The sequence below is a fragment of the Haliotis asinina genome, chromosome 8 (assembly GCF_037392515.1).
Source record: "Haliotis asinina isolate JCU_RB_2024 chromosome 8, JCU_Hal_asi_v2, whole genome shotgun sequence".
Lineage (NCBI taxonomy): Eukaryota > Metazoa > Mollusca > Gastropoda > Lepetellida > Haliotidae > Haliotis > Haliotis asinina.
The window spans coordinates 44,219,649-44,234,671 of record NC_090287.1 but is presented as its reverse complement, the minus strand read 5'-3'; the positions used below and the strand labels follow the sequence as shown (position 1 = coordinate 44,234,671).

Below are 15,023 nucleotides of genomic sequence, written 5' to 3'. Positions count from 1 at the left end.
TTACTTTTCCAGGACTTGAAGATCACATGCAATGTACAACACAACATTGCAGATTATGATACCTTTCGGTATGCACTTACCAAACCAAATTATCAAAAAACATCAATTCAACCTATAAAGTTGGAAAAAAACCACGATGGAAAAAAGCCCGCGAATTTGGAGTTCAAATGATTCACTAAGTTTCACCCAGCGCTGAGGGAAAAACTGGTTTTAACAGCTATGCTGCACTGCACTCACAACGCATGCATAGTGAGTAGATTCACGGATCATGAAACAGTATGCCTGCCCAGAGTATGAGGTCGCGAGTAGTAGTCTTATCTTGGTTGTGTACATAAACAAGTAAATAATGTACTCATTACAAAAAAACAACACATGTTGATTGTGATAAGCAACCTCAGTCACAGAAAAAACTGTGTGGTGTATTGACACCTAATATGTCCGCTAATGACAATATACAATGCACAATTTCAATTACTGACCATTTGCAATTTGAAATTAACACCTATTGGGCTTTTAAGCCATAAACAAAGAGCCGACCAAGCGTATCGGCAAATGAATCAGTGGCCAATGACAAGGTGGCATTACACATGAGTGCACATCCACTGGCCTGACTGGGTTCTGTTTTGCAGCTACTTCGTTTTGAGGGAGAAATTTGGAAACTTCATTTCAATATCTCCCATCTTCCTTGGATTGTTTGTTCTGTCAACGTGTGGTATATTGTCTGGTGCGTTTACTGGGGAATTAGCTTATGATTAAGATGAACATTATGTTGACAAAGACAAATGAATATATTGATGAAGACAAAGGCATAGTTTAGCTTGAACTTCTTTAGTTGGTTTCACAAGACATGATGAACAAGTATACATTAATGAGGTGAGCCCCCAGAGCCTTTCCTGAGAGCAGCATAATCCTGTTCGTGGTCATCCCTACGCAGACAGTCAGAATACCGGACTCCACCAATGTATATGTGAGCATACATGTATGTACAGTTATTAACAACAATGGACAGAAAGAGAAACAATAGCACTTCCTTCTACAGTTGAGGTGATGACAGACACCGCCAAGGGGGATGACCAATAATGGCCATAAATGTCATATAATTAATGGAAGTGACAAAGAGGAATAAGGTAGTCAAGAAGACAATGTACACTGTGTTAGTGATAAAATTAAGGATGCAGATTAAATAATAACAAATAATTATCATAGGGGCCGGGTACATAGTTTTTGTTCTTATAGAAATATTTGGGCGATGGCTCCCTGAATTACACTATAACAGTTCTATTTATGGGGTGTAAAAACTGGGTTAGTACTAGTGTACATGCTTGAGCAACGAATCTTGGGATCTCATTTGCATACTGATTACCTCCTTTGGTGTGACTTGGCTATCTGTTTTTTTAAACAAGAAAATTAACTGAATATCCTGATGAAAGAAAGCTGCAATCATTTTAGAAATAATAAAAATAAATCTGTTTGAGTCAGAAATGGACTGATGAATTGCAAATTTTAACATTGTACGAAATTGCAACATGAATATAAGTAGTACAAATGTTTATCATTTACTAATACCCAACAGCTTTCTGAAATTTGAAAATTTTCCATTCTCCACCAAAAATGTTGTTTAAGAAACTATCATCATTGAAAACACAAAAGTTGTTATCAGTCGTGGCAGGGTGAAACTGAGCTGAAAATAGGTCAGTTATTAAAAGAGACTGAAACTACTTCAGCTTGTTCCATAAAAAGTATACATTCTTTTAGAAATTGACTTCAAATGAGAAAGTTCAAAGGAGAAAAAAAATATTGCAATAGTATTGCAATAGTTGGTCACAATAGTATGTTGCTGTAGACTATCGTTATGGCAGTAGTTGTTTCCCCCTCAATGGTCACGCCTCCCTACAATAGTTTCACTGTTTCACAAAGCATACTGAAAGTAGTGTCATTAACTTACAGTGATTCTGGCAATAGTGCCACTTCTTTACGAAACATGTACAGTAGTGTCACTACCATACAAAACACATCAAATAGTGTCACTATGTTATAAAACATACTTACAATAATTTAACTACCTTACAAAACATACTTACATACTTTACCTTGCAAAACATCCTTACAATAGTGTTTTACCTACAAAACATGCTTACTATAAAGTCACTGTCATACAAAACATACTTTGAATAGTGACACACACACACACACACACACACACACACACACACACACACAAACCCTCCCCCCAAAAAAACCCCACAAAAACATACAGTCTTTATCATACAAAACATACTTACAATAATGTCACTATGTTACAAACATACTTATAATAGTGTTGCTACCCCACAAAACATCCTTACAATAGTGTCTTACCTTCCAAAACATCCTTACAATAGTGTTTTACCTTCTAAAACATCCTTACAATAGTGTTTTTGCTTACAAAACATCCTTACAATGGTGTTTTACCTTCCAAAACATACTTACTATAAAGTCACTATCATACAAAACATACTTTGAATAGTGTCACACACACAAAAAAAAAACCCCAAAAACAAAAAACAAACATACTTACAGTCTTTATCATACAAAACATACTTACAATAATGTCACTATGTTACAAACATACTTATAATAGTGTTGCTACCCCACAAAACATCCTTACAATAGTGTCTTACCTTCCAAAACATCCTTACAATAGTGTTTTACCTTCCAAAACATCCTTACAATAGTGTCTTTCCTTCCAAAACATCCTTACAATAGTGTTTTACCTTACAAAACATCCTTACGATAGTGTCTTACCTTCCAAAACATCCTTACAATAGTGTTTTACCTTACAAAACATCCTTATGATAGTGTTTTACCTTACAAATCATCCTTAGACACTTACCACCTTAATGTGACCACCTTACCAAAACTACCCCTAACCTCTCTATAAACCGATCCAGTCCAGGCCGATAAGCCTTGCCCACTTCGTTTTTATACACCCGGCATGTAATGCGGTTGGACAGAGTCGATGCCTCGTCCGTCCGTAATCATTTTGTTTCTGGAGCATAACTCAAAAACTCTTCAATATTTTTAGACCCCCAAAAAATAGATACAGTAATCTGAACCTATGATTGTGCCTTTGGCTACAGATTTTTTGCATCTTTATTTTTTTGTGTTTTTCCTTGGAACGTTTTGGTCTTAGTCAAATGGTAGGTTGGATTTGTTTCCAGAGCATAACTCAAAAAACATTCAATATCTTTCTGCAAAACTTACATGAGTCAGAACCTGAAAGTGGTGCCTTTTGCTATTTACATTTTTTCGTGATTTACTATTTTCTCAGTTTCCATAGAAATGTTTCGGACTCTCTCAAAAGTGAGAGGTGTGGTTCATTTCCGGAGCATTTCTCAGAAAGTTCTCAAAAATACCTGTCAGCAAAACTTAGTAGATATATGTGGCAAACCCCAATGTGGCGCCTTTTGGTACTTACAGATTTTTGTGATATATTACTTTCTCGGTTTCAATGGAAACGTTTCGGACTTAGTCTCAAAATGGAGGCATGGGCTTCGTTTCCGGAGCACAACTCGAAAACTTCTTAATATCTTTCAGCAAAACTTGGCAGATATGTAGCGGAGACCCTTGGCCAAGATATGTAGGTGAGACCCTAAAGTGGTCCATGGATGTGCTTGGATATATCGATGATATTCAGCACCTAATCTGCAGCAATTCTCAGGACAATTTTTCTCATCAAAGTCTATACACAATCCTAAACTGACAGTGACTGAAAATATGGTTGTGAGTTTAATAAGTTTGAAATAGAAGTACCAGTGACATGAATAGTCAACTGATTTGTTTATTATTCACTTTGTTACCTATCTATGTTTGCTAATTACTGGCCCCATGAGGGTCCCGGGGTAGAATAGGCCTTCAGCAACCCATGATTGCCATAAAAAGCATCTATGCTTGTTGTAAGAGGCGACTAATGGGATCGGATGGTCAGGCTCGCTGACTTGGTTGACACATGTCATTGGTTCCCAGTTGCTCAGATCGATGCTCATGTTGTTGGTCACTGGATTGTCTGGTCCAGACTCGATTATTTACAGACCACCACCATATAGCTAGAATATTGCTGAGTGCGGCGTAAAACTAAACTCAGTCACTCATTTTAATTACTGTATTACTCTTATAATAAACCAGTGTACCTCCCATACGTGTGAAAAAAGTATGTTGTGACAAAAATTCAAAATGAATAATGTTCTCTTAGTTAAGAAATGCAATTAATATTTCATTCTGTCCAGCAGTCCATAGAGTCACTTTTCTTCTCACATAGTTTTTGTCTCGGACCACAAAGAATGCGGTAATTCAATTCGACAAGGTACCATGTCTTCAAAGAAATTCCGAAATATTTAAGTCATGGTTTCGTAGACGCTCGTTTGAAATAATTTTGATATTTTAGATATTGCATTATAGCCACCTGCTGACACAGTCCGTTTGATGAAAAAAGGTGTTGTTACTCCTCAAATATTTTACACTAAATTACAGATACTGTACTGCAGAGTAGGCCTTCAGATTGTGCATTCTAAAATTGTTCCTTAATGTAACACATTTTTCCATTTTGGTAGACACTAATCTCAGTCAGGTTTGTTTACATTGTGTCATGGCTTTTTTTCCTGTCTCATTTCAGCTTTATGGTCTACCAACTCAATGCCCAGTGTTGACTAAAAAGGTTAAGCAAAATCAATATTGCAGTTATAAGAATTGTCCGTGTTTATTACACTTGCAAAGTCTTCAACTGCTGTTTGTTGTCATCTAATTAAAAATGATTTTGCATATGTGCGAAAGTTTGGAAATTCGTGCAAATTCATGTTTCATCAAGGATGGTGATGACGTTTAATTGATGGTGAGGCCTATCACATTTTTTTACTTGCTTCAATTTGTTTTGTCTTGACCATATTGGTTTTGTTGAAGGTACACATCAAATCGCAGCAATATTTAATAGATATAGTGAGTGTGATTGGCATAATTTGGAAGCACATCACTTCAGAGACATCGTTTGACCCCGCAAATAAATCTGACAAATCCCCAAAGCGTGCCAGTTTTGATTGATAAACTGGATTGGTCTGTTGTAATATCAGTCAACATCTCTGCCATCAGTCATACTTGTCACTGATGCATTACTATACAATGCTGAAAGCTTAATGCACAACTTTTAACAAACCACAATATCTTAAAGGTCACATGCAACGTAAAACACAACTTTTCAGATTCTTGTTCCTTTCGGTATGCACTTACCGAAACAAATCATAAAAAATGTCAATACAACCTATAAAGTTGCCTGTGAAATCAGAGTTCAAAAGTTTCACAAAATTCCCCCCAGCACTGGGGGGAAAACTGGTTTCAACAGCTGTGCTGCGCGCTGCGTCCATAACGCATGCGTAGTGAATGGGTTCGCGGAGCTTGAAACAGTATGCATGCCCACAGTCTGAGGTCGTGAGCAGTAGTCTAATCTTGGTTGTGTACACAAACAAGTTGATAATCTACTTGTTACATAAAAAACGTGTTGATTGTGGAAAGCAGTCTCTGTCTCAGAGAAAGCTTAGTGTCTGGTTTATTCACACCTATATGTCTGTCTGCCTGTCTGCTAAAGACAACATGCAGTACATAGCTTCAATCACTGACCACGTGCAATTTGAATTTGAACACCTATCAGACTATACGACATAAAGAAAATAAATTGATTTATGACTCATGCACCCGAGTCCTGTCTCTGACACATTATGGAATTAGGCAGGCGTGATACACATGACATATTTTTATGTCTGTGGGTTGCAAACATTCTTTTTTTTCAGATGAGTGGATCTGACGGAGACTGGTGCAAACTCGTCATTTTCAAATCCTGCTTTGTACTTGAACGAATGACAGATTCCAGCCACGCAGTAGTTTACCATCTCTACCGAGATTAGTTTTGATTGGATCGAGCGCAAATTCAGAGAACATGTATTTTCAAAACGTAACATCTCTATATACATTCTTCCTGGATAACAACTTCTTTTAGTGTATATGATTCTTTGTTTGACAACAGAATCCATACTGAAACGATGCATCAAGTACACAAAAAGAAGTTATCCATAAAGAATCTTACTTTCTTGTGACTCGCCATATTTCTAAAATGCCCATCAAACAGATCATCTTTCTGTACACACAATGAATCCTGAGCATATCAGCAAATGAAACAACCAATCGGAAGCCGTCGTTACACTTGAGTGCATATCCACCCGCTATGACTTGGTTCGGTCTCCTGGGGGCTTCGTTTCGGGGGAAGTAAGCCCAAGTACAAAATATTACACTTTTGAATCGCGATTGTACGCTTATAATTTTGTTTATTTGTTTTTTTAAAAGCAGCAGTGTATATTATATGTCATGAATAAGTGATAAAAGTGTTTTAATTATGTTTGATTTTTTGTTTGCATGTGACTTTTAATGTAGTTAGTATAATCAAATACACTGTGATCTTGACAGTACATAACAACATAATTTCTGGAAGAGCCCATATACATGTATGTGATTTATTTGCAATTTATGAGTGAGAAGTGAGGCTAAAGTTATGTAGAAGGAAAGAGCACATAAAGTGTTTAAATTTACTATGTCCTATAATTATGTGCTTTGCTCTTATTATGTTTTGACTTTTACAGATTTGGAATCTGTGGATGGCTCAATTAAAGTAAAGGAAGATTTGGGCAGCAAAACTGCAGGCTATAGCATTACACAACGTGGAGTCACTGCTCATTTTCTGCATGCCAAAGGATTTGACTGGTTACTAGAAGAAGAAGATTTGGATGAAGAAGATCAGAAACCATTACTGTGAGTAACGTTACTTAAGTAATTGTCAAGTGTTGCAATATGCCTGCTCTGGTCAAAGGTATATGATAACTCGTGCAGGAAAAATAAGATATTTTTCCTTATCCTGACTCATGCTTAATTGCTTATCTAATCTTCCCTGGTGAAGGTAGTGGAATACCTGAAATCCTTTGAAGTTCCCTTCTAAAAGAAGCGGACGTAAAATATACTACCCATGTGTAGCCTCCCCTTTCCTGCGCAAACAGTCTACTGGCCGACCATGTATGTTACTCTCTCTTATCGCCCGACGAGGGCGGCTGGAGTTACCTGGGGTCTCCGATACGGAGATAAGTTTTTCAACTATTTCGGTCCTTTAATTACATTTCATGTCGAATGTGTTACTTGGTTTATGCATGTGCATCACAATTTGTTCATATGTGATTATTGTGTGTTGCACGTATTTCGTCAGCCGAGACTTAGTTGATGAAATCGTGTTTACAGTGTAGATTATGGCTGTCAGCAGTTGACCCACTCTTAGTTTCTCTGGCATGTACGCCCCTATGTTCTTCCACTATTTGCTGTGAATTTTGCTGAATTATCTGTTTCAGAATTTATTGTATAAATTCGTTCTTTTCACAGGTGTGCGAGGGACAGGCAACGTTGACTTTTATTAGTCATGTCTAATCGGGTGATTTAGCTTCGGGTAACCGTTTTTTCATTAACTGCTGAATTTCATTCCAGTTACCAGTCAGGCGTGTCCCTGGAGTTATGCCTTGGGTCCAGTCTAAGTAAAGTTATCCTCAGTACTTTTCGTTACACTCCACCACTGAGTCTAACAAAACCTTATGGGAAGTCGCGTCAGGTAACCTTTGAGATTGACCAATCAGAACACAGCTTACCAAATCGTGAAAGTGCACATTCGCACATCCCTTATGAACGATTCCGAATGCTATTTAGCGTACGATCGCTTCCAGGTGATGCACACAGCGTACGTACTGCCATGACAACAGTGAGTAAACAGTCGCTGAAAATAGTGTTTTTGACAATATTCAAGGATGTTATCGTGCGGAAACATTAGCTAATGGTAACCATGTCAACAGAAACCCCAAAGCGTATACACTGCAGGTCAAATAACTGTGTTATGTGCTGATTTTTGTTTGTGGAGAGATCTGTGTTCGTGACCTGAATATTTTGAAAGTCCCTCAGATCCCTAAATAGTAGCCGTTGTCTGATTGATTAAATCTATTTAACCGTCTCGCATTAGATTCGACTGTCATTGATTGCTCAAAGGTTACCTGACGCAACCTTCTACTAGGTTTTGTTAGACTCAGTGGTGGAGTGTTATGAAATACACCGAGACGAAGTTTACTTAGACTGGCCTTGGGTCCAGCAAGTCGTCCCTTAGACCACAGAAGGGTACTTCATCGGGAACGGGACCGTTGCAGCCTAAGAAGTCTAGATCACCATTGTCGTCAAAGATAAAGTCATCTGCAATGAAGTCATCGCAGAATCAACATTCTTCGATGAAGAAGTCCTTCAGTGATGAGATCGTCCCTCTACAGGAACGACATATCTACGATGAGTAGCTGTTGATGCTACACTTCGAGCAGAATTTCAACCGGCATAGACAACTTCGGGTCGTCAGACAACGTAGATGTCGTCAGCAGCCTTGGATATCACAGTTGACATCTCGACAAGTCAGCCGTCACTGCACTCAACGCAGCTGTTTGATGCAGACGCCTTCATGCAACATGGGCTTAAAAAAGGTCACGAGTGACTACACCCGCATGAGTGGGGAAACTCACATGGGTGAGTGCACTCACAGGTCTACTCATCTACGAAGGAGATCTTCATCAGTCTCCCCAGCTCGTCGAAGGTGCCATTAACACTTGTTGTCCCCTTCAGACCTGGACTCACATAAGAAGGATCGTCAGCATCCATTGAATGTGTCGCACTCTTGGAAGAATGAAGATATTACTGATCGTCACCTCTGGAGAAAGATGTGGCTGTTACTCGTGTGCATCGCCACCAGATCGTCAGTGAATATCTTGCTCTGGTCAATTGCCAGGCTGGCTATCAGTTTCCTGAGCTTGTCTTTCTCTTTCTATCGGACAAGCTGCGTGGTATTGCACTTCCTCAGACTCTCCATTGTCTTACTGAACACCGAGTTGTTAATTTAGCACCCCGTGAATATTCGTGAGTTTCATTTCCAGTGACAAGTACAGTTGCCGGTTGTGATAGTGAATGATGTACTTGGTTTTGTTCATTTAGTTATGTACAAGTTTCTCTATGTTGGCTTGCCAAGGGGTAGCCATTGTGTGATTTGTGTAATGCTGCTGGGTACTCCAAGTCTACTTTGAGTATGTAAACTGTCCCTGAATCTGGCGGTTTACTCATGACATCTATCTCAGATGTCAATTCAAATCCCTGGTGGGTACATAGTGGGTCATGGCCCAACTGTACAGGTTGTTGGTGTCGAGGTTGAGAATGTGGGTGGTGGGTGGATTTGGATTATAGCCTTATACTACTTACTTACTTATTGTAGGTTTTTGCATAGAGGCCATGGAAATCATGCCTCGCAAGCTTTTCTCGAAGCATGGTGTAATTGGTGAGGAGTTTGAGTTTGACACATCTTGGTACATGGCACCACAGTTTGCCATGGTAACATAAGACCATGGTGTACCATGTTTAAAAGAAACCATGGTGTACCATAGCAAACTTACTGTGGTAACAAGAAACCATGGTGGTGGTAAATGGCACCACAGTTTATCATGGTAAAATATAACCATGGTCTACATTGTTAAAAAATGACAATGATGTACCATGGTATACCATGGTAAAAGTAGGACCCAGATAAACCAAGGTAAAATGAGACCATGGTAAAACTAGACTATGTTTAACCATGGTCTACCATGGTAACAAAACACCATGGTGGCGGTAAATGGCACCACAGTGCACCATGGTGAAGTAAAAGTCTGCCATTGCAAAAAGAGAATATCAGATATTGAAGAAAAAACATTAAACAAACCCATGTCATGAAAACAAACTGTTTGAAGTATGAAGACAAATTTTATTGCTAATATTGTCTTTCATTTAAATCTGAAGCAATTTGATGACGGCTGTTGGAATGCTGGCTGGGATTGACGGTTATCCTAAAGTGGTATACAGTTTCAGGAAGTGTAATCCCATTTGTAATCCCATTAGACTATATGGTTTAAAAGTAGACAGAATTGACATCACCCAAGGTCTTTCCGTGTACGTCTTTGTAGCAGTGTTTTTATTTATTATACAAATTTCAAGTCAAGTCATTCATAAAAGTAACATGATTCATACACATCATTGTATGTTAAGTGTTCATTTGTCCTATGTTGTCTTAGTCTTGCCGTTGAATGCCACCTCTATACATCTTCACCTTTTTCTTCTGCTTCCTGGAACCTTGTCAGCAAGGATTTCCCTTAACTTCCTCTCTATTATTAGCCAGGAAACCCATTCTTTTGGATTTTCCCTTCTCTATTTATAGGACACATCAAAGACTTCCTTTGATGTGTTACCTATTTCCTTATTGGCTATTGTATCCTCTGACCTTGCTTCCTTTGGCCACTTGTTTTGTTCCTCACTCCAATAGTTCTTGTTGAGCAGGAAACATCTTTTTCATTTTCTCAGGTATGGCCATTTTTTCTAATCTGTTTCCATCTGCCTCTTTACTTCATAATTGTCTATACAAAGGTGCAATTTTTTGTTGAAATAATAAAAGTAAAACAATTAGAAGCAATATTTAATTGATAATTATAAAAATTTAGTTAAATGTATCATTTATAGAATTAGTGTAAATTTCCAGCATGACTGAAGCCATGTGGTTAACTTTGTCCAAAGTGCAATATCTTTAACTACTATTTTAATTAATAACATGTCTCAGATAGTACTAAGTATACTGTTAACTGTGATGTCTGAAACTATTAAATATTTAAAACTATTTACTTGATTAAATATTTTAGACTCCACTGGCTGTTATTGAGCAGGAAACATCTTTATCCCTTTCTCAGGCTTAGCTCAACAACAACTTCATTCTCCAGGAAATAAAAGATATCATCTCATCACCATTGTGTCCTGTCGTCTTGAGCAGCAACCCAGAGCCGAACTAAAGAAACATGGCTACATCTTGTTTATATGCAGAATAGGGCACAATGTTATCCAACACATACCTTTAGTACCCATCCAGCATATCATGGCGCTGACACCAGAAAGGGGCTACACATTGTACCCATGAGAGGAATTGAACCCAAGTCTTCAGTGTGAAGAGCAAATGGCCCAGGAATATAATCATCCAGATGAACTTTATCTTCAGTGTTTCAACATTAGTACCATTTCTTCAGAGGAAGTATGAAAAACATGTGAACAAGATTTAATAACAGTGTTTCCATTTCAAAAGTTCTTAAGCAAATATTGAAACTGTGTTGTTTAAATGTATGTTTATCATGTTAAGTATTTTTAACATATTGCAGATACTTTTTCATCAGACTATAATGATGCTATTTTAAAAATATTCTTTACACTGATGACTTTAAATTATTTTCTCTTAATATGAAAAGTGTATATCAGTAACAAAACATGCATTAAAAGTTAAAACACAAAATTGGCTTCTAGATCACTCGCATACATTCATAACCTACTATAATATTCTGAAATGCCTGCATTTCCTGATACTTATAATAATCAGCACTATCATAATGTAGGAAAAACGTATATCAAAGTGTTTGAACGCTTTTCCACATTGAATAAATGGCAAAATGTTGTGGCACATTCAGTTTTGGTTTACAAACAGTAGTTATTCCATAGCTGAATACAAATATGATAGACAGAAAATGGAATGTCCATAAACGTGTCTACAGCAGTTAACTCCCTTTTTATGATCAGTTGAATGTATTTTATTGTGTGTGTAATCTAAGCTGAACAAACTGAATCATTCAGGCTGACCTTACAAGCACCATGAAATTTGGCACCTTATGCTATTCAGAAAATTTATAACGCAACATATGTCATACTTGGGATTTCACTTTCTCAGTAAAGTACAAATTCTAGTTCTTTTTTAGGTTGAGTCCCATTCCCATTCTCACAAACAAGTACTGAATATTTAATTGTGTCGTAAAGATGGAAAAGAGGCCGATGTGAATACATATATTACAGCATTTCATGTAATTTATTACCTGTGTCTCTCATACCCCTTTGCCAGTGTGTGCTGTATTTTTATCAACACTTACGCGGTCTTTGTACGTACGAGATGAACAAATATACAAATTCCTCCTGTCTCTCTCATCGTATTGACTGAATTATAATATATTATTTATAATAGTGTTTAAAAAGAGGGGGGAACTTGCATTATAATCGTCTACATTTTTTGCCAATACATTGCTCGTGCTTACTGACTATTTCAAGGAAAGTATCAATAGGTGTGTAAGTAACATGGAGCATATAGAAATTTATAGTTTCTCACTTTGTTCATCTTAACTTAACGCTGCAAACATACATCACCATTCATACACATACATACTGCATGATACATTTATCATTACTCGATGCTGAAGAAAGCTTCCCGTCATGTGATGGGATAAAATATCACGAATGTAACGCATTATATCTCACTATATTGGCTGATACTTTGACCAATCGTATCGTGAGAACCTGTCACATAGGAAGGGCAAGGTGATGGGGCGTGGTCTAAATTTCTGAAGGGCACGTTTGGTCACTCAGATTGGATACATTGATTTTTTATTGTATTGTTGACCAGTGGATATGTTGTGTTTTGGTTGTATATTCTAACTATCATGTAACAATTTGTGTATTGTCTGATATCGTATCGCTATCAAGGTTCACCAGACTGCACCCATGTGTGCATATACAGTACAGAGAATGAAGCGTACGTAGCACCATCAAGTGGGTTGTCCAATAAAATAACAACACATGTTTATTTTACGCTTGTCCCGGGACAGTCCGTTCAATAAGGGAGTAGGGGCGTGGATACGTATAAATTCTACCGGAGACTGTTGTTTCAAGACCAAAAGTAGCGCTAAATAATCTTATTACTGTAGTCTGAATGATGATAAGCAAGGGTATCAATACCATGATTAATATGCTATCCTGCTTTTACTGATGATGGATCAACAGAATTAGTTGCTACCTGTGATAATTACAGAGAGGTGTCAAGAAACTTTCAATAGCACATAAAGTAAGGGATTATGTAAGTGTGCCTTTCTTCACACATGTTTGGAATCTTTGTATGTAAGACATACTTAAACCAAATGATGTCCCTCTCATATCATTGTGTGAGATTAAATTGTTCAAAACATCTATGTCAATGGCAGTAAAGACGAATTTACGCACATGCCAAATAATCTATGAAAGAAGCGTTTTCGCTGATACAGTGCTAGTGTTTACTGCATATTTTAAGGAATGTACTAATAAGCTAGTCTGTGACTCACATATAACAGATTCACAGTTTGTCGCTTTGGTTCATCTAGATTTAACGCAGAAAATATACGTTATCGCACGAACATACATGTATGCATATTGTATAATGCTATTCCTTGCACATACATAAGACAAAGGGTCATGGGGTGGGCGTCATCAAAGTTCCCAAATAGGTCGTTTTGTATCTTAACTGTTCAATATACTCCCTGATTTGTTATCTATGACCAATCGTATCATGAGATACCTGTCACATTGGAAATGACAGGTGATGGGGCGTGGGCTAAAGTTCTGAAGAGTACGTTCGGTCACTAGACAGCTTGGATACAGATTGACTATTGGTTAGATCGTTGACCAATCGATATGCTAGATTTTGGCTTTATCAACTCTAGCTATCATGAAACGTTTGTGTATGGTGAAGATATATAATCGTAAGGATGCCTGAAATGTACACATAGAACTAACAAGCACTTTGACGAGTTTATGTTTCTTTGAAGCGCTCAAGGCGCTACAATCCGATTATTTTTACCCCGGATAACCCAGTCCAACTATTGAGTAGAGATGGTATTTATTTACACATACTTTTTGCGCTCACTACTTGTACATCAAACATAATGGTTCGCTGAACATTTCAATTTAATCTGCACATTGTTACGAATAAATACCATAATTCAAGTACATGTATTATAGAATTTAAAAAGTAACACGATACTAATTTATTGTGATGTATACACTTGAAGTTGAATCTCCCCAAATATTTATGAAGATGGACATACTAATATTTGTTTTGAAAGCAAACGAGGTTCAGAAGATTGACAATGGGCGTGACTCCACAAAACAGGTTGTCCAATGATGTAACAGCGCATTAGTTTGTTTTACACTTGTCACGGGACAAAAGTTGACCTGGACATGCATTCGGCCAGAGGCTGTTATTTTGAGGTTTAAAGAGGTGTTCACATATCTCATTTAGTGTTGTCTGATTGAATGATTATACGCATCAGTTCCGTAACTGATATATTATCCTCCTTTTATTGACGATGGATCTGATACACGTGATCATTACACAGGATAAGATAATTACGGAGATCAAATACAAACGTTTCTTACACATTGCTTTGTAAATTGCATTGAAAAATCACATTTCAAACAAACATGAAACAGCTTGAACAAAATACCCCAGTTACCTTTGTATGGTTTATGTGTACTATATATGTATATTATGAGTAGATGCAAGAGTTATCACTTCATATTCGATTATGTATTATTGTCAACTTTGAAAATCAATAGTTGCAAATGAATTAGGTCTAAATTAGTAACTTGGTTTATTTCAAATCAACACGAACATGAGTGTAATACAGTATTGCTATTTATGTCTGCGATTCATTATATGGACTATTACAACGAATGATTTAATTTAGAAGAAGGTTTCGTAACCTTGTCACTGTTAATTCAATCAGTGTGCAAACATAGTATCTTAGTATTCACTCCCAATGACGAGGAACAAACACGTACCTCCTGTAACAACATCTCATAATCCCTTTTCTCGCAGACATGTGTTCATTTGCCTGTATAAGCCCGCGACATTGCAAGCAATTGTTATCAAAACACATTAATAGTTCTTCTGATTAACACAGAAAGTAACCTCTGTCGCAAGAAAAGCTAATCTTTGATCATTACTGCTAAATTGATTGAAATTATAGGCACAGTACGAATTTAAAATGTAAAACCCCCAATACGCGGCTCTCGCTGAATGAGAG

General features: G+C 37.3%; 1 protein-coding gene across 2 annotated transcripts in view; it reads left to right on the top strand.

Annotated features, from left to right (window-relative positions):
• LOC137294604 (protein YIPF4-like) overlaps positions 1-15,023 on the top strand; it is a 103,224-nt gene that overhangs the window by 31,368 nt on the left and 56,833 nt on the right. For both annotated transcript variants that reach the window (XM_067825659.1, XM_067825658.1), the window contains exon 2: positions 6,660-6,828. In XM_067825659.1, the coding sequence (XP_067681760.1) occupies positions 6,660-6,828 (169 nt within the window). The remainder of the gene's footprint in view (positions 1-6,659; positions 6,829-15,023) is intronic.